At 41.1% G+C, this 18,435-nt stretch overlaps 1 protein-coding gene across 4 annotated transcripts; it reads right to left on the minus strand.

Annotated features, from left to right (window-relative positions):
* Nucleotides 1-944: 944 nt before the first annotated feature.
* VDAC2 (voltage dependent anion channel 2) lies at nucleotides 945-14,918 on the minus strand. Of its 4 annotated transcripts, none has more exons than XM_075154408.1 (9): nucleotides 14,767-14,918; nucleotides 10,404-10,475; nucleotides 9,311-9,360; nucleotides 6,824-6,976; nucleotides 6,683-6,735; nucleotides 6,026-6,253; nucleotides 4,821-4,971; nucleotides 3,808-3,865; nucleotides 945-2,973 (listed from the first exon to the last, which is right to left on the minus strand). In XM_075154408.1, exons 2-9 carry the CDS (start codon nucleotides 10,468-10,470, stop codon nucleotides 2,882-2,884), a joined length of 852 nt encoding a protein of 283 aa, XP_075010509.1. In that variant the 5' UTR covers nucleotides 10,471-10,475; nucleotides 14,767-14,918; the 3' UTR covers nucleotides 945-2,881. The 4 variants fall into 4 exon arrangements, with proteins under 4 accessions (XP_075010509.1, XP_075010508.1, XP_075010512.1 ...); XM_075154407.1 differs by lacking the exon at nucleotides 14,767-14,918 and adding an exon at nucleotides 14,088-14,137; XM_075154411.1 differs by lacking the exon at nucleotides 14,767-14,918 and adding an exon at nucleotides 13,251-13,899.
* Between the last annotated feature and the right edge of the window lie 3,517 nt (nucleotides 14,919-18,435).

An 18,435-nucleotide genomic window follows, 5' to 3' on the forward strand; every position in this document is an offset into this window, starting at 1 on the left:
AAGATGCACAGCCATGCTCAGGGCATTGGTTATTCTCAAGTGTTTTTATTTTATTCAGAACGACACCTGAGGAAAGGCTGGCTAGCACTGAAAGTTATCATTAGGCTTTTTACACGTTCTAACAAAATGGAACTATTTAAACTACCAACATTCCTTACCACCAAACTCCAATTACACCACCAGCTTCTGTAACATACTTGAAAAGAAAGTTTGAAAGCCATTTTTATAAGCCTTACTTGAGAGATGTCAAGAGATAGACACTGAACTTCCTTTTCATGCTCAAAGTAGTGATTTATGAATATTTTAGGAAAACTCACATTTTCACAGTTGTCTTAACTACTGCAGAACCCTTTTATTTCTCCAGTTGCCTATCAGATTATAACAAATGAAACTACTTAAGGTTTAAAGGCTGAGGACTAGTAAAGTGATGCACATGAAAACAGAGTAAAATGAATAGGTTCGAGCTTTCCATTACTAATTTGTACAAAGAGTTGAAGAGAAACTCTGCAATATCTGCTTTTATTTCACTTGCCCAATTTATGACGTCAGGAAAAACAGCTAGAGGTGAGCAGATAGTGAAGAAAAGGGTTACAGTAGTTTTTTCTTGGAAAGAAAACAAACCAAAACAAAAAACAAAACAACCCCAACAAAACAAAACAAAAAACCAAAACAAAAAAACCACCTAACCCACAAAAAAAACCCCACCACCACAAAAAAAAAAAACAAACACACCAACCAAAACACATCCAACCAACCCACAAGTGTCAGACCTTTCAAAAGCCTCCAAAAACTGAGAAACATCAGTGTTGTAGCCATGCGGGTTTAAGGATGCAAACAAGGCATCGTTCATAAGCAAAAGACAGAGTCCTTTATTTGCCCAGGTGCTACAGCTGGACAATGCATACAGGCACACAGCACACAGCTTTTTTTTTTTTTTCCCCAGAAGAAGCCTGGACACACTTTGTGAGGCACCAGAGATGGTTATACTAAAAAAGAGAACCCGTACTAAAATTCAAATGTCTGGCCGCACGGTCTCTAGCTTTAAGTGGTCTAGCACATAAAACCACTTCAAACTAAAAATACAGTTTACAAATGTTAACACGCGATAAGAGAGCAACAAACTGCACCTTACATGCTGCTTCCATCACCAAGTGGTGGAAGTGCTCCTCAGAAAAGGGCACCTGGTGACAAGAGCAGCAAAGGTACTCCAAAGCACAAATGCTGCCAAACCTTCCCTTTGTCATGTAACAAAACCAGTCGAATACACTAGCAAGCCTGCTCAGAAGCCTGAGCTGGAAGCTTAAGCTCTGCTCTGTCTTCTGCAAAGAAGGTGGCTCAGCTATTCCACAGCTAAAGCCTAAACACAGGCAGTTTACAACAGAGTACTTAACTCGAGAATTTGAGTATGAGGGCAACAATGCAGGATGGAACAAGACCTCAAGCAAATCACTAGGGCTTTTATGGGGGTTAAGTCTAATCCAGCATGAACCGAACACAGCTTGCAAACCAGAGATAAAGCTTCCTGATCATAAGCTAGCCACCTGCCCTATGAAGGAAGCTGCTGCTGTGAACTACAGACTGCAAGACTAAGTTATCAAGATACCCTTTTCAGCTATGAGAGACTGTAAGAAGTAGGCTCCAGGCACTCCCCTAAACTCAATAAATCCACATTCTTAAATATAAGCACTGTAACTACATGTATTTAATATATTCCACATTAAAAGCATTCACAGCTAGTTATGTTTGACCCCAGACCAAATATCCCTCATACTTCTATTCTCTCTTAATTCTATCCTGGAAAAACCTGAGAGTTTTTCCATTATTCTGCATGTTTCTGAACTGAAAATGGGTATCTGCCAAGATTTATTAGTCAAAGGGAAAGCAAAATCGGATGCATTTTTCTCCGTCTCCATTTAAAATTAAGCCTTTATTTCAGTCATTTTAAGCAGAAACCTCTCACAGCAGTTGGGATAAGCAGGCTGTTATACCATTACACTGTTACATTCAGTTGCAGATACACATCTCACTTCATACAAATATAAGCAAAAGGTGTGTTTGTGGTGAGGTTTTTCACCCCTTGGACAAAAGCATCAAGGAGCAGTTCTTAAATGCCTTGGTGTGCCAAGTACATCATTCTGCGCTCTTTGCATCAAGAGGCTAACTAGTAATGCAGTAAATCTCGCCCGTGGAACACAGGGGGAATTAAACCATTGTGTCATGACAAATCTTACCTGACAGAAAAGCACATTCAATTTGCTTGAGAAATCCAACTGTTCAGTGAAAACCATCTATATTCAGTGTTGTCATGGGTGGGGGTCCTTAATTGCACAAAGGTATAGAGCACTACTTCTTGGATTATTTTAAGTTAAAACTTAACTGAGCACTACCCTCATATCTTAACTCTTAAAATATCTGAGGCACAAGTATGTGTGTGTACTTGTTTTATTCATAATTTGTCTTGGGATACCAAATGTATTTCTACTTCAGGTGATTTAAACAAAATTGTTGACCTCATTTCAAAACATCCACTGATCCATTTTTCATTCAATGGCAATATCGAATGTTAAAAGGAACATAAAAACAAACATGCACACAGTTGTACAGTTTTCATAAATGTCTATTTCATTATTTGTGGGTAGCGCATTAAACAGTTAAATACATTTAAATAATGTTTAAGTGACTGCACTAATGCAGAATTTTAACTAGATGGGTAACCAATTTAACTAGAAACCAGCTAACAAGTAACTGTCTAAATACTTCAAATACGGCTCTTGTTGTAGGTCATCCTTCTTGGAAAAAAAAGCCTGCTGGTCACATTGGAAATACATTTTAAGGCCAAATTCTTCTGATATCCCTTCTCTGCAGCAGTTTCTTCACCTTTTTAAGCCTCCAATTCCAGGCCAAGACCAAGTTTATGGCCACCAGCATTGATGCTCTTTCCATCTATCAGGGCAGACAGTGTAAGCTTCACACCTGTAAGATTTTTAAACAGCATGTTTACAACATACAATCAGAGTAGCTTTCATGCAACTCAACCTCTGTCATTACAAGTCCCAGTTGTAGCTCTTTTTCTGTCTCATTACTTTCCTCTAAAGATTTCTACAGAAGAATCCATTTACCCATGAAACCTCCTGAAAGCTAGTCATGTGAATCAAACTAGACGCTTATTGTAAATACCGTGTTATAAAGTGGATATACAAAGTCTCTAACTGGTAAGTACACAAGAGCAGCTCTCCTCCTCCACATTAAGGTGTGCAAAGGAGGAAAATTATGTATAGACAGACAGACACTTGTACCAAGGAAGGGACGGAATGAAACTACAACTTTTACTGGTTTTCAAATAAGGAACTAACCAATAGTAATACAGCATTAGCAGGTGTTTTCATATTTAAGCAGAACAAGTTAAGTTTTGAAGGTTTTTTTACTACATATGAAGAGCAGGAAGTGTGTTCTTTTGATGATCATTATTTCAGGACCTGCTATCATTCAATACCATATGACTGGAGAAAGCAATGCTAAAAAAAGATTGCTTTGCACAGCCTAAAGCTAAGCTATCAAACACAATACAGTCCATTGCTACACAAATCAATGAGGAATATGATGCAGAAATACCATTAGATACAACAGAATTTGTCTTGTTTAAAGAAGAGTTTGATGTGCAACATAAGCTACTGTAAAACATCTACTTTGCCTTCAAGACAAAGTTATTCTGAAGGGAAATAGTCGCATATAAATGCATAGATCTCACAGATTTTCTTTGTAATGCATAAAAGATGTATGTGATGTAATTAATGTGATAACCCTTACCTGGCCTCAGGGTCTGGGTGTAACCCACTCCAACTAGACTAGAATTGTTCACTTTTGCCTGAAAAAAAAAAAAACAAGACAAAAGCAATTGGAATGTTGTAACTGATTAGTTCTTTGTTATCATTCAGAAGCTAGAATAACTATGGGAATACTGCCATTATCAACTTAACAAATTTTACTTGTTCTTTCAATATCTCTGTGCTTACTGGATTCTCTCTTCCCAGCTATGCCCTTGCCCCCCAGTTTACAGCTGTAGTAGTAACATATTTTAGAGCAGACAGAGTGTAAGGGTGGGGAGAACTGTTACTGGAACGTAGTTTGGCAGGTGAACTTCCCCACTTCCCCCCTTTTCAGAAGGCCATAGCCATTTACCACACCAGTCTCCCAAAACAAGCCACTTCAGAAGAATCCTCCATGTTCATATTATTGCAAAAGAATTAGTATCTTGCAGGTCCAATCAGTCAAGCAGCAGACATTCCATAATATCATCATAAACAGTATGTGCAAAATTATTTATCTCACTTTGCATCACTTCCAACAATCCAGGTTCAATTCTAACTTTATAACATACAGAAAACTTCTCTGCATATCGCCTTTTTAACCAGTATCACCAGAGTTCTTACCATGAGAATGTGACAGAGCTCCCCAAGAACTGTTTTTTAAAAAAATTCTGTACACTTACGGAACTAGACATGAAGGCATGAAGGGGTTTTTCTTCTCTTTTTTTTTTTCCTCTTTTTTTTTCTTTTTTTTTCTTTTTTTTTTTTTAAATAAATACATTAAATCCTCTAGAGTAGCACAACATTTGACAGTCAGATTCTAAGAGACTTTGCCATATGCAACATTACAGAATTTAAATACTGCTGGTTTAATTATGACTGCCTGGATTTTAAGAGTAATTCCAACAAGACTTTCTGACCTATTACCTTCTTCTACACTAACAACACACAGATTCGCAGAAATTGAAAATACATTGTGCTTAGCATAACCCTTTTGGTTAGAGCCATACTTACAGAGATAGAAGCAGTGGAATCCAACTTGTATTTAGCCGCAATGCCAAAGCGAGTGCTGTTGCTACCTGCTGTCCAAGCCAGGTTTACAGCAGTTTCAAGATTGTCACTCACTTTCTGGTAAATTGACCCACCAAATTCTGAACCATCATTGCTGGACAAATTAAGAAAAAAGTTAGTTTCCTATGTTTACATAATTCCAACTTTTTTTTTTTTAACTATTCACTAATGTTGAACTAAGTACTTGAATGTAATTCCAGATCACATCCTTACAAAACTAACAGATAAATGTTAATAGTTAGGAAATGGGCATTCTGAATTCTGTGATTATTGAATACATATCATATTCCTAAAGAATTAGATGACCTTTTTAAAAATCTGCCACAATGTTTGACATTAGTAAACTGAAATGGAATTCTTACAGCCCAGACTACAAAGTGTTTTGTAGCTTCCTCCCATACCCCTCAACTTCTATAAACCCAGACAGACACAATCCCCATCCTCCCCCTCCAAAAGGATAAACTTCTACCTCAAAAATGAAGTAAGTTATTTCCTAACTAAGCACATTAGAACAATGCCAATTTTTATTAACTTAGATTGAGAACACCAGCCTTCAGTAAGCTTTGATCAGCTTGCTCTGAAGAACATTTAAGATCTAAAGGCAGCAACTCTGAAGAAAGTTCATAAACAAGATGTCTTACACTTGTTTAGTTACACTCCAAGTGTTTCATGCACTCTTCATCCCAGACAGGCAAGAAGATGAACCTACTCAAAAAGTCCAAAAGCAAAGCTCTAGTCTTGCTCCAGAAACTACTACTGGCCTACTTAAACAGTGCAATGCTAATTACTACCTCTAACAAATCTACTGCCCTTAAATTATAGTCAGATACAATTCAATGTAATGGGAAAGCTGGAAAAAGCATTATGATCAGCTCTGCATAACTGAACTATTGCACTTCCAATTTGTATGTACTTCAGTATTTGGTAAGCTGTAGCATATATTATGCTGTAAGTACTAACAAGCCACAGGTATTTACCGTTTTGAAAAAGAGAGATACAAAGTATTTATTGAGTTTCCTATCGAGAAATGCACTCCACTTAATGGCCTTGCAAGCACCTCTTGGTATTTCAAGCATTTGTATTCTGACTAGAAGGAAAGGTAGAGAAAGCCTGCTTCTGTAAATCTGGACACAATTTTCAGTACTTACACATTAGTGTGCAGTTGGAAGTCTCCAGTCTTGTAACCCACAGAGAAGTTATTTCTTGTCAATTTTGATTTGGCACTATCAAAAGTCATCTGATAACCAGCAAGCCAGCCTTCGTAACCAAAGACAGCTGAACCATGGATTGCAGGTCCAGCAAAATCAAAGTCAACATCACAACCTAGGTTTAGGCATTCACGTTTATAAGCTGACTTAATTTTACCACTTTTCTTTCTGAAACAGAGAAACAGTTATCGTAAGACAAGGCTTGATCTTCGTCAATGAACTGCCAAATTCGAGCCATATGACTCTACACAATGTATCTAAATGCCAGGTGCACCCTCTAGACTGGGCCCAAGCACAGCTAGCCCATCAAGAAAGCACAGGGCTACCACAAACAGGCGTTTTCATGCCTCCTGCAATCTTCCAAGTATTTCTATCCCAGAAAATAAGCAAAGTGGGCTGTTGTGAAATGTCCAATACTAACCCCATACAATAAGATGTGATGCTAAAGAGCAGAAGCCTTTAGCATTGGGATTTGCCATTTTGGATCAACAGCAAACCATAGGAACATCTCTGTCAACACAATAGGCCAGATGAATGTTTACTGACCATGGGTGTTGTTACTGCCCTAAATAGGGTAAAAAGGTTAACAATTCTTACCCTGTATTTGGTGAGAAAGTTGTATCAAATGTCAACTTCAAGCCTTTGGCAATCTAATTGAAGGGGGACAAGATAAGATAAAGCTGTAAATTCAGTTCTGCTAGTTAGGTAAAACAAATAAATACTCTCTTAATCTATTACCTGATCTTCAATTGCAATTTCTGTTCCCAGAGTGTTATCTGTGTTCCATTTTTCTGTGAAAGTCAGCCCATACTCAGCCCACTTGTATTTGGTCTCCAAGCTCCCATTCACTTTTCCAGTGTCTGTGTTCGATGAACCAGATGTTGTGAATTCCTAAAAAGGACAGTGTCCATGTTATACAGAAGATACATGTGATCCTGAAAACATTACACAGTGCCAAAAGAAAAGACTTTTCTTCAGCAAACACTAAGATCTTGTTATTCTATGCAACAAATTTAACATTAGACGACTTGTGAGGGGAGAAGGGGGAACTACATGGACAAGAACTAGATGATTCATACCCACATGGAGGCCTCCCCCCACTCCCCATCTCAACTGCAGTGTTTCTGCCACTATTACAAAACGTACAGGTTTGCAACATAACTCAGAACCAAGACAGTAGTTACCGTAAGTATTCTCCTTAAAAGCAGAAGCAAGTTCTTGAAATATAAGGTTAAGTCTGATACTCCTATCGAGCAAATTAAAAATCAAACCAAGAGCCAAGAACCGCTATAAGGCACATAATGCAACTCCAATAAAATTCTTTAAGGATCACATATGTATTTTCATTATTGCAGTCAACCACCTCCAAAGATAAGTTATGTACAACTGTAAAATGTCACAGAATGCCATCATTTTTCAAACTGGGGGTAGGTGGTGGTTTGGTTTTTTGTTTGGTTTGGGTGTTTTGTTTGGTTTGGGTGTTTTGTTGCCTTTTAAGAGAGTTCTCAGTCTAACCAATGCACCAGCCTTTCACGCAAGCTGTAGGCACATGTGTTTTTACTGACATCTATAAAATTCCTATTCCCCTGACACTTTGGTTTAATGACACACTGGAAGAACGTTCATGTTTGAATAGTGAGCTAAGGCAACAGTCTGATTTTATGCTTCTGGTAGTCTTACTTGGAATTCTTGAAAGTATTCAAATGTTAGCAGTATCACTCACATCTCCTTATTAAACTAAGTAGTCCCTGATGTCTCTCACTATTTGGATTCTCACAGAGAACAGAATGAATAACTTCTGTTTACCACTATTCAGAAACTAAAGGCAATACCTAGTAGAAGTGGAAGTCCGGTTTGCAAATATATGTTGAGGAGCTCTTTCCACTGAAATATTATTGCCCTTATGGTTTAAAAAGTTTATTGTATCAACTTTTTAAAACATGTAAATCAAAATTTTGATCTCTGACTTCCTCCATGCACAGTATTATTTTCAAATCAACTCCTCACACTCACCTCTCCCAGAAGGAAACGCGGATTTGAAATCACAAGTCCTTAAGCATGCGTATTCTCACAGCCCAAGACTTACTGCACATCGCAAGCGTGCATTACACTGTTCTTTAATGGTGGCTGATCAAATTTAACCACGGCAAAGACATTTACTTGTATTATGTTAGTGAACCACTAAACCATCCACACAGTTGCATAATTCTAGTAAGGTCTATTTCTTGGCAAGTGACAGGGACTACACAACTTCAAGTCCAAATACCTTCAGCTTTAACTTCTTGCTTTGTGCTATTCCTACTGCACAGGGTGTATGTGACTGCAACCATTGTGGTAATAGCTTCAGGAACAGCAAATTATTACATTATCTCTTATCTCTGCTTTAAAACATCTGCAGTACATACACGCCAGCACTTTCTCCTCCTGCGAAGGATGGCTAAGTAGCTGATTATGGGATTCAAATGAAGGCTTGGATTTTTCAGAGAGTTTTACCAGTATTACTGGTAGTCCTTGACAGAAACAAGCTAGAATAAGAACAACTATATCTATAATAGGGCTCTTGCAAACTGTGCTTCAGTTGGGATATAGACTTCTAGAAAAAACACAGCACATAAACCACGCACCTCGTTTCTAACAGCCAGTTACACTATTAAAGCTTCCAGTTATGGGAAAAAAAAAAAAAATCTACCTTTGTATCTTGCAAAGTCTGCTCTAAAAATAGACAAAAGTTACAGGAGGCACTGCTTGCATGACCAAGACATCTTGCATGAAACATTACTTCAACACTTTAATACCTTTAAAGAGGAGCCAAAGACTCTACGTGCTAATTCACTGCCAACTACTTCACACAAACATCAAGATGCCAGAAATTTCCACCAAACACAAATAGTATCACAAGGTACTTTAGAAATAAATTCTGTGTACTACAATTGATATATTAAAATACTTCAAAAATGTGTCAGCTATTTGTTCACCTTCAGACGTAAGACAAGGGACAATTAATAAACCTTTTTATTTTACGAAGATTACTAAACACTGCGATACCCCTGTTACATTCAGAATAAAGTCAGATCTTTAGGGGCTTCTGAAATTATTTTATACCAAAAGTTTATCATTCATATAACCTATAAACTACTTAACAGTATCTGGAAGGTGTCCTTTCTACTTAAATATCAGAACATACCCAGAAAAAAAATGAAACAAATAAAAGGTATTTAAACTCACCACTCCGCTTGCAGATTTTGTTTTCACATCCAGTTTCACCAACCCAAAACCTTAACAAACAGAAGTCAAGTTACACCGGTAGGCTTTAACTAAGACCATGCACATTTTCTAAGAAGCTGGTTTTCCAAGCAGTCTCAGCAGTGTGCCACGTATATACATATATAAGAACAACCATAGACTGACTTCAGTAACACTCAAATTTTAAATGCCACAGCAGGTAGAGGAGGCCACTCTAAAACAAGCCAGGAGTTCTGTTCTATCATCACCGCATAGGAACTGGGGAGTAGCTTCTCAGTTGTACACCGTACATTTCACTACCAAACGATGACTTCCAAGAGTAAATTTAGAGACAGACAAAATGCGTTCTTTTCTGTTCCTGGGATGGCATCGGCTTTGTAGTCAACGCCATTTGAACAGCTATCCCAATGCATAAAATTCACCTCTCAGCACTAAGAAGAAATATCTTAAAGTAAAAAAACTGTAAAAGTGAAGTCACTGGGAAATACACAGCCATTGGAACTATAATATAAATAGGTTTTATGGGAGTGTCAATTCACATTGTTACCCTTAAAACTGAGTGACAGTCTTGGTGAAAAAGCCCCCACATGCATTGCCAAAGATGAGAAAGAAACAGCACTGTAACAAAGCAGAATTTAACTATGCGACTGCCTAGTATTAAAGCATTTTAAAAGGTTATCCTAATAGCTATTCCTCTTTCTATTCCAAAAAAGGCTATAATGTTACAGTGGTATATATCCCTTTCTATATCAACAAATGTGGCACAGACAGATTGGTAAAGTGTACTCCTAAGTTAAATTACACTTGATGCTTACGTTTTTGCATACTTGTACACCTCTGACATTTATGTGGCTAAAGCAGTAAGATTTAACAGGCTTCACATCAAAACAGCCCACAAAAAGCCTCCAATGATCTGTTAGTTGACAGTAATGATATAAAAACAACACACCTCCCCCCCCCCCACTTCCCCCCCCAAAACACAGGCATTGGAGCATTCAATTTTACATACAGGCCTAAAAAGGCAATTCATTGCTGCACCACAAACACCATGTTTTATAAAAGGTAGCATCCTTACCATATCCTTTATTGAAGATATCTCTGGCAGATTTGCCAAGGTCTACATATGATGGAGGAATCGCCATTGGAGCTGAAAGGCAACGGGCTAATTAGTAGTGAATCTTTTACCATTGCATGCACACAAAAAATGCTACCACAACTCTTTAAAGATACTCCCTAAGGCAGATTCATATATGAAGGCAGTCAATAGACAGATGGCTCAAACAATTACAGTATTCTGTGAAACACCTACAGATTTTCAGTGATGGTCACTGTGAACACTGAATGTTTTCTTGGCTTAGGTAATCTGCTTGTAGAGAAGAGGCATTACAGGAGCACCCAGTTCTTAATTTTTCAACTAGATTTCTCCATACATCTTTAATTACCAGAAATCAACTAATAGCTCACATTTCCAGAGTTAGCAGTTACCACCAAAAACCAGGAAACTGGAAATTTAGAAAACTGTAATGTAGACGGTTATTTCCTGAAGTCCCACAAAGTCAAATTTGACAGATGCTTATGAAAATTACCTGAAAGGACCTACAAGGTTTTATTTTCAAAATTTAAAGAGTGCGTATCTGTTTTGCAACATCATTTGCCCCACATTTTAAATGGTAGACATACAATTTAAAAAGGAATGTCTAATGCCGTTAACTTGCAATCAATCTGGTGAAGCTTCCCCCCCCCCCCCGCATCACATACAAGAATTTAAGTTTGGGGGGTTGTCTTGTTAGTTTAAAACAAACAAGTAGTAGGAGTGCTGGGTCAGTGAGAAAAGCTCTCTTTAAAATTCCCTTTCTCAGACAGGGAGCCTCTGGCAATCTCACTGTTAACGAACCTGTCATTCAAGACTAGCTATGACCCAGCCTGCCTGGCCCGATGGATAGATACCAGCACCAGCCTAAGGTCTCACACAGGCCTGCATGGTTCTCCTCCCTGTGAAGATACACTCTATCTGTACCTTCCTTCAGCAACTGTTTTCCCATGATTTCAATAGCAAAAGGCCACTGTTACAGGGGCACTGTATTTTAAAGTTCTAAAATACAGAAAACACAGCATATTTCAAAGAGTTAATAACTCTCCCCATGCTGTGAAAGGGGGAAAAAAAAAAGGGGGCCGCGGGGGTGGAGGGGAGAGAAGACGACGATGAAACTAACTAGATAAGCACCATAAAAAGGCTGAACACAAGCAAACAAAAATCTTCTCTTATCTTTTCAAACCCATTGGTCACATTTGTTTTGCAAAGAAAGTCAGATTAACCTAATTGACTGTTTATCTTGCTCTTGTGGGTTTTTTTTATGTTTAAGTAAATGGAAAAATATCTTCGGAACCTCAAAAATAACAAGGGCAGTACTCTCACATGTTAACTTTCAACTGAAATCAGAAAAGATTACTTTCATTTTTATACAGTACCTTTAACTAATATTTAAATTTTCAACACCTGGCTATAGAATTGCTTATCTTCTGCAGATCTCTTCAAGATCATAAGTGTATTCAACAATACAGGATCAAGGTAAGCTTTTTTTTTCCCCCCTCAAAAAAAGTTTCTTTTCATGACCTTATCTACATAAAGGGAAAACTTTCCTGGAACACCTGATTCAGAAAAATTTCCTTTAGGGCACCATTCTACTAAACAGACCATTGTTTCAGAATAGCATCCACATAAAAAAAAAAAACCCACCCTAATTACACCTGCCATATACAGCCTAATTGTATGAACTGCTACTCTTTAAAAAAAAAATATTTTACCAAGCAATGGTAAGGCACAAGACTGTTTCTTATCTTTCCACAATTTCTAATGCAGTTTTCCAGAGTACCTTACTCCACCTGCTTAAGCTGTAAGCAGATAACTTCAACCTCCTCTGAGCAAAAACATTTACATTCACAGTTTAACTAAAAAAAAACAAAAACAAAAAAAACCAAACACAAATAAAAAAAGCAAAACCAACAAACCTATTCTTTAGTAAGGAGTTCTAAACTCTACAATCAGGTCACTATACCAAGACATCCATTGCTTGCTCAAGAACATAAAACAAGTCTGTCTTTCCACAGAGTTAAAGTAAACTGTCTCCTAAAAAAAAAAAAAAACACACCACACACCACACCAAAAAAACCCCATGAAAATGACTTAGAGCTGAAGCTTAAAAAGGCTTAGCCCGAGTTCATAATAAATAACGTAAGTCTTGAGAAAAAAAAAATTCTATAGCAGAACTAATACTAATCCTGGTGACAAGACATTAAATGGTTCATATTATCTATTCAATAAAAAGCAGGTGGTAGAGCAAATTACAAGAAAGCATGGAAACACTGCTCTTTTCCCCTCTACATTTCTGATGTACAGCAACTGTACAATTCATTAGCAGTTTAAAATAATTTAGAGAAGGTTTAGCTATGTGTTCTTCCTTTAAAGAATAGGTCTCGCTTCTAACTAGCATCTTCAGAATAATAATTATTTCTAGTTTTGAAGTTTTATACTAGCCTTTAGCACAGACATGCTTTTACAATATAAATAAACCAGCATTTTGCTTTCGTTTTCTATGTTTCCAGTCTGGCTAGACAACCATTACAGACAAGAGATTTACGCTAAGCAGCAATGTCCTGAGAAGTTAAAGTGGTATCTGTGTCTAAATTCAAAGGATTACTACAGTAAAAAGGATGTTGCCATTTAACTGGCCTAGTTAAGCATCTTTCACAATGCAAGGAAACCAACCGGTATTTTTCAGACATTCCAGCCTACAGATCCAAGTTTTGTGATAAAGAATTAAAACAGAGTACAACAGTCACACCGCTGTTCTAATCCTATACTACCAGGGATGGACAAGGACAAAAGGGGAAACCAAGAGTTAATTTTGGGTATACTAAATACCTGATAAGCCACTGCCACCATCAGAATGCTCATAAAATGAAAACAGGGCCAAAAAAAAAAATCATTCCTGTGTCCTCCAATGTTGGTAAGTTAGCTAAGTTTGCAAATTCTTATAATCAGAAGTAATTTTCTTGAACCCTATTTTGAAGTGTCTGTCACTTAAAAACTACTAATTAGAAGTGACTAAAATGTAAGTACTATGTAACAACAAGAGGTTTGTTGTGAAAGCAACTATCAGAGAACCTTATTCCTCATTTCAAAAACACAGTATCTACTTAAATCAAGCGGGAGCTCCACCCTGATCCTTGTTTCATGCCACCCTAAAACAAAAAGTTTAATTAATCTGTTACTCAACAGCCACAAACATGCTTTATTCTTCTGGAGAAAGAAAAAAAAATCATCCCAAGGACAGGAAAATATACTAATGTTATCAAAATTATTACATCACAGTCTTCCTTCGAGGTAATATTTCAAAACTCTCTCATACCCTACAATTAAAGGAATGCCAAGGACTTCTATAAAGATTTCTAACAATTTTAAGATCTCAGGATATTGAAGATCAGGATAGAGGCTAGATCAGGCTATAATGAAAAAATTTAAGTACTCGTGCAATTTGAAAAAAATGGCAATAACTACACCAAAATTGTATTCCAGTAATGTAAGTAACAGCAGAGAAATTTATATTATTAAAAAAATACTTTGTTAAAATACATTGGACACACCACTGACCTTTAGACTTGCACTGCTACTAAAACTTAAAAAAAAAAAAAAAAAAAAAAAACAAAACAAGAAAAAACACCACCTCATTACCCTTGCTTCAACTCTCTCCCTACTTACATCTCAGAGGTGGACACGCTAGTCTAGTAGCCATAGCTAGGCCAATTTAGAGACTCTACGGAGAAGGGAAAGAAAATTAAAGATCTGAAAGCGAACTCCGTGTTCAGAAACCTAAAGCTGGAGTAAAGCAGAGCCTCCCAGAAGAGAAGGACACCGAGAGGGAAAACGGGGATGCCAAAAGCCAGGCCGGGACGCGTGGGGAGGCAGCACACCCTTCCCGGGAAGGGCCCGGGCGGCGGCGCCCAGGGCCAGGTCCTTCCCCCGCGCCCAGGCCCGCCGCTCGCGCCAGGCCAGCCGCCAGGGCGAGCGGCGCCCGCTGCCGCGGCAAGGTGAACTCCTCCGCGCGGCCATCTTGGGCATCCCGGCCTGACCCCCTCCCGCCGCGCCTCCCCGCCGCCCCTTATGTAACCGCGGCCGGGCCCGGGCCCGCACGCCGAGAAGGGCGCGGCGCCTGCGGAGGCCCCGGGGGGAGGCGGAGGGGGGCAACGCCTGCGGGGAACCCCCGCGCCCCAGCCACCCCCGCCCTGCCGCTAGCCTGGGCGCTGGTGAAGGCGCCCCCAGCCCCGCCGACCCCGTGCGGCCGCCAGCCCCGCTCGCCACCCCTCCGCCCGCTCGCACACGGGCGAGCCCCGCCCGCCTCCCCCGCTCCCGCGGGGCCGGTCGCGGCCCGGGCCAGCACCTGGCTAGCGCGGGAGGGCGGCGGGACCGGGCGGAGCGGGGGCGCGGGCGGGTCTCGCCGTGAGGAGGCCGCGCTGCTGCAGCCGCTGGCACTGGAGGGCGAAGTGAAGGAGACACCGATCCGCCCGCCCGCCGCCGCCGCGCAGGACCCCAACGAGCCGGAGCCGCCCCGCCCGCCGCCTCCCCCGCCCGCCGCACCGCGCCGCCGCCCGGCCGGCGCGAGGCGCCGCTGCCCGGGGCGCAGAGCCGGGGGGCGATGGGAGACGCCGCGCCCCCGAGCAAGGAGCCGGACGGGGGCGCCGCGGGCCGTCAGGCGCTCGGAAGGGCAGCCCCGGCGGCGGAGAGGGGTCCTGCGGGAGGGCGCGGCCTACGGTGGCGGGCGGGGCCGGCCGGCGCGGGAGGGCGGTACCGGCCGCGCCCGGCGCCCGCGGGGCGGGAGGTCGAAGCTTTCTGAGGCGCAGCGCAGGGAGCGGCCGGTCGGGCTGCGGCGGCCTCCGGGTGCCGTTCTTCAGAGGGAGCGGAGCCGGGAGTGACGGAGAGGGCCAGGGGAGCCCAGCGCCGCCCGGTACCGGCTCCTCAGCGGGCCTGTGGCCAAGGAGCATTTCTCCTCAGGAGAGTTTGAGTAACAGACGTTCTCCTCCCCGCGGGGGTGGGGGGCTGAGGTGCGGCTCTGGGCAGTGCTTCCAGGAGGATCCGTGCCCAGGGCCGCCGCCCTTCCCCAGAAGCTACTAGTCTTCCTTTCAGGGCCCGCCTGCCTCCACCCGGGGCACGCCGGCGGTGAAGTCCTTCACCTAGGAACAGCAACGGACCCCAGCTCCGCAGCCGGCCAAGGTGGAGCCGGTGGCATTTGCCCGGACAGCGCTGGCGGAGGCAGCACTTGCTCCTCACAGCCCCCAAGGCCCCTTCCCCACAACAGCCAGCCCTTGTGGAGCACTGGGGAGACGACGCACTGCCCAGCATCCCTCCACAGGGATGCTCGCCTTCGCTCTCCCACTTCCCACAACTCTTTGAAACGCTGAACACGTTACACCTAACATGCTCTCCTGTTGCTACCCCAAAACCCCCAGGCACACAGGAACATCCAGTAGTGCAGCTGTCCCACAGCTGATCCAACAGCTTGTTCTCCATCTAACAAAAGTTTGCTACCTCGTTCAGACGTGCCACAGTCTCTCCCGTTGCCTAAGCTCCATTTTTACCTCCCACCAGAAGGCCTCCCACACCCTGCAACAGAAGACAGCGTATCTCAGGTCAAGAGAAGCAATAACCCTCAGAAAGCCTTCTTACATGGTGCTGTCCTGATCATAAATAAGACCTCTTGGAGAAAACAGTCAAACAACTGTTCTGCAGCAATCACTGCACAACTCTGCAGCAGGAATTACCTAGTCACCAATGCAGACCATTGCTAGGCTAAGGAACTGCAGGATAGGCATTTCTGAAATTCATAGTTCTCCCCTGCTTACTTGGATTTTGACACGATCAAAATTCCTCAACAAAGTAAAAGTAATTTACAAACACAAATTATATTTGCATAGTACGAAAAATGTATATTATCATCCAATACTACCAATTTACCAAAACACATGGTACAACAGTAATTTTCTAGGTTATTAAAAAGAGAGCAGATTAACAGCAAGGCCCAACATAGTGCCAGTCAGCACCTGCTAGTTATATCAAAAGATAAGCAACTGATTTTTTTTGTGTGTGTGTAAGTCCAATACTTTCACATCAGAAGGCCCAACAGATTAGTATGTTTCATTCTGATATTTTTAAATAAGACAGCCTGGCATTCCACAGAGGGATATGTATTGATGAATCAAGAAGGAAAAGCACATGCTGAGAGAACACATAGCAGCAGGAAAAGAAAATCAGTGTACCTTATTGTGCACGGAAACATACATTAGGAATAAATAAAGGTCTGATTAAGTAAAATAGATTGTGGCATAAGTTGTTCATTATTTAAAGACAAGCATTTATTATTCATGTCCATAGTATAAATCCATTCTGAATAAAAGTTCACGAGTTACTTACACGAGACATCAGCTTTTTGCCTTTTTTTTTTTCTTCTTTTAAAGATTAATATTTTAGTCATGGTTCAGCTTTATTTTTAGCAATCCAGGAAAGTAATTACTGCCCCACCCTGAGCAAAAAAAAGCAATGAATCACTTGCTTTGTGCGACAAAGCATAGACATCATCTGAGACAAACAGCACACAAACTCCTCTGCATTAACGTTCCAGGCTTCTGTGGCAACAGCCTCTGCCTGCCAGTGTTTTTCACTCTCACTCTCCTACCCACTCCTCACTCGTACAACCATGCCTTATTTCTCACAGCGTATCTGCTAAAGCTCAGAGCACCAGAGAGGCACGCCTTCAGGCCTGCAATAGCAAGCCATCGAAATTGTTCTGGACCTTTCTTCTTAGCGCTCTTCCCATACCATTCAGTGCACACACCTCCTGTGCAGGTGCGCTCACTCTAAATGGGCTGGTTTTCCATTGACACTAAGCAGCTCGCGGGTTTTCTGCCACTTGTAGTTTAACTATTACCACTTCGTCTGAATACAGCCATGCATATGCATAACTGACATCACAGTCGTATGTTTTATTGGTGCCACTTGGAAAAAACCCCACACATTACTACATAAGTTTACTACAAGACCATGCCATTTGAACAGAAACTCTGCTTATCTCTCCATATATTGTAACCACAATTAAGTAATGTATGTGACCAACAAAAAGCGAGCAAGTGGCTACAGTGGATATCAGTGTCCATTAAACAGCTTAGGTAAGTTTATGTTCACTTCTAACACATGCCTGAAGTCATTGTCTGCTCTCCCCTCCAGATGCAGACCTTCGAGTCAAAGATTCGGTGGGGAAGAAACCTTAGCGAAAGTCTAGCAATGAACAACTAAGTAAATTAGGACTCCTCATTCTGAAATAAGTTGACCTAAGGGATATAGCAGAGATTATGAAAGTATAACCAGCAGGGAAAAGGTGGAAAGCTAGCAGGAAAACGAGTTCAGAACAAGCAAAGCAAAGGGTTTTTTCCACCAAAGGAGTGCCATTCAGTGGAATTACCTGCCCCAAGAAGCTAAATGTTTATATGGGCTCCAGGGGAAACTAGACAGGTTTGTGGAAGAGAAATCCAGTGAGGATTACTAATTAGTAATCCATTCAACCATTACATATGGCTGTATGGCCTCTTTGGAGTCAGTAAATCCCTGAGCTGCAAATGTAGCTATCATTTAAGCTTACCCTGTTATTACGCTCTTTTTTTTAGGCGCGCGTTGCCTAAATCATTGTTTAAATTATCATCTCAGAGGCAGGAATATTAGGCTAGCTACACCTTTTGTTCAATACCACACGACTGCCCTTATGCAAACCAGGCATCTGGAAAGCCCTAAGGGGGCAACCAGACAAGGCCTGTACCACCAGGATCCTTTAGACTAACAGACTTAACGCCTTTTAATTTTTTTCCCCAAGCAGTTTTAAGTAGCCTTCTTTCAGTTTAGCTTAAACAATTAGAAGGAAGTTTAACTAAAGCCAGATTCTAAGATATACTTAAAATAACAGGTCCATACAGAAGCCAACACATTTAAATCCTCTAATAGAGATACATATGCAGATAATCCCTTAACTCAGAGGAACACCAGTGAATATTAGCCTGTGATTTTA

This window comes from Calonectris borealis, chromosome 7 (assembly GCF_964195595.1).
Source record: "Calonectris borealis chromosome 7, bCalBor7.hap1.2, whole genome shotgun sequence".
NCBI lineage: Eukaryota > Metazoa > Chordata > Aves > Procellariiformes > Procellariidae > Calonectris > Calonectris borealis.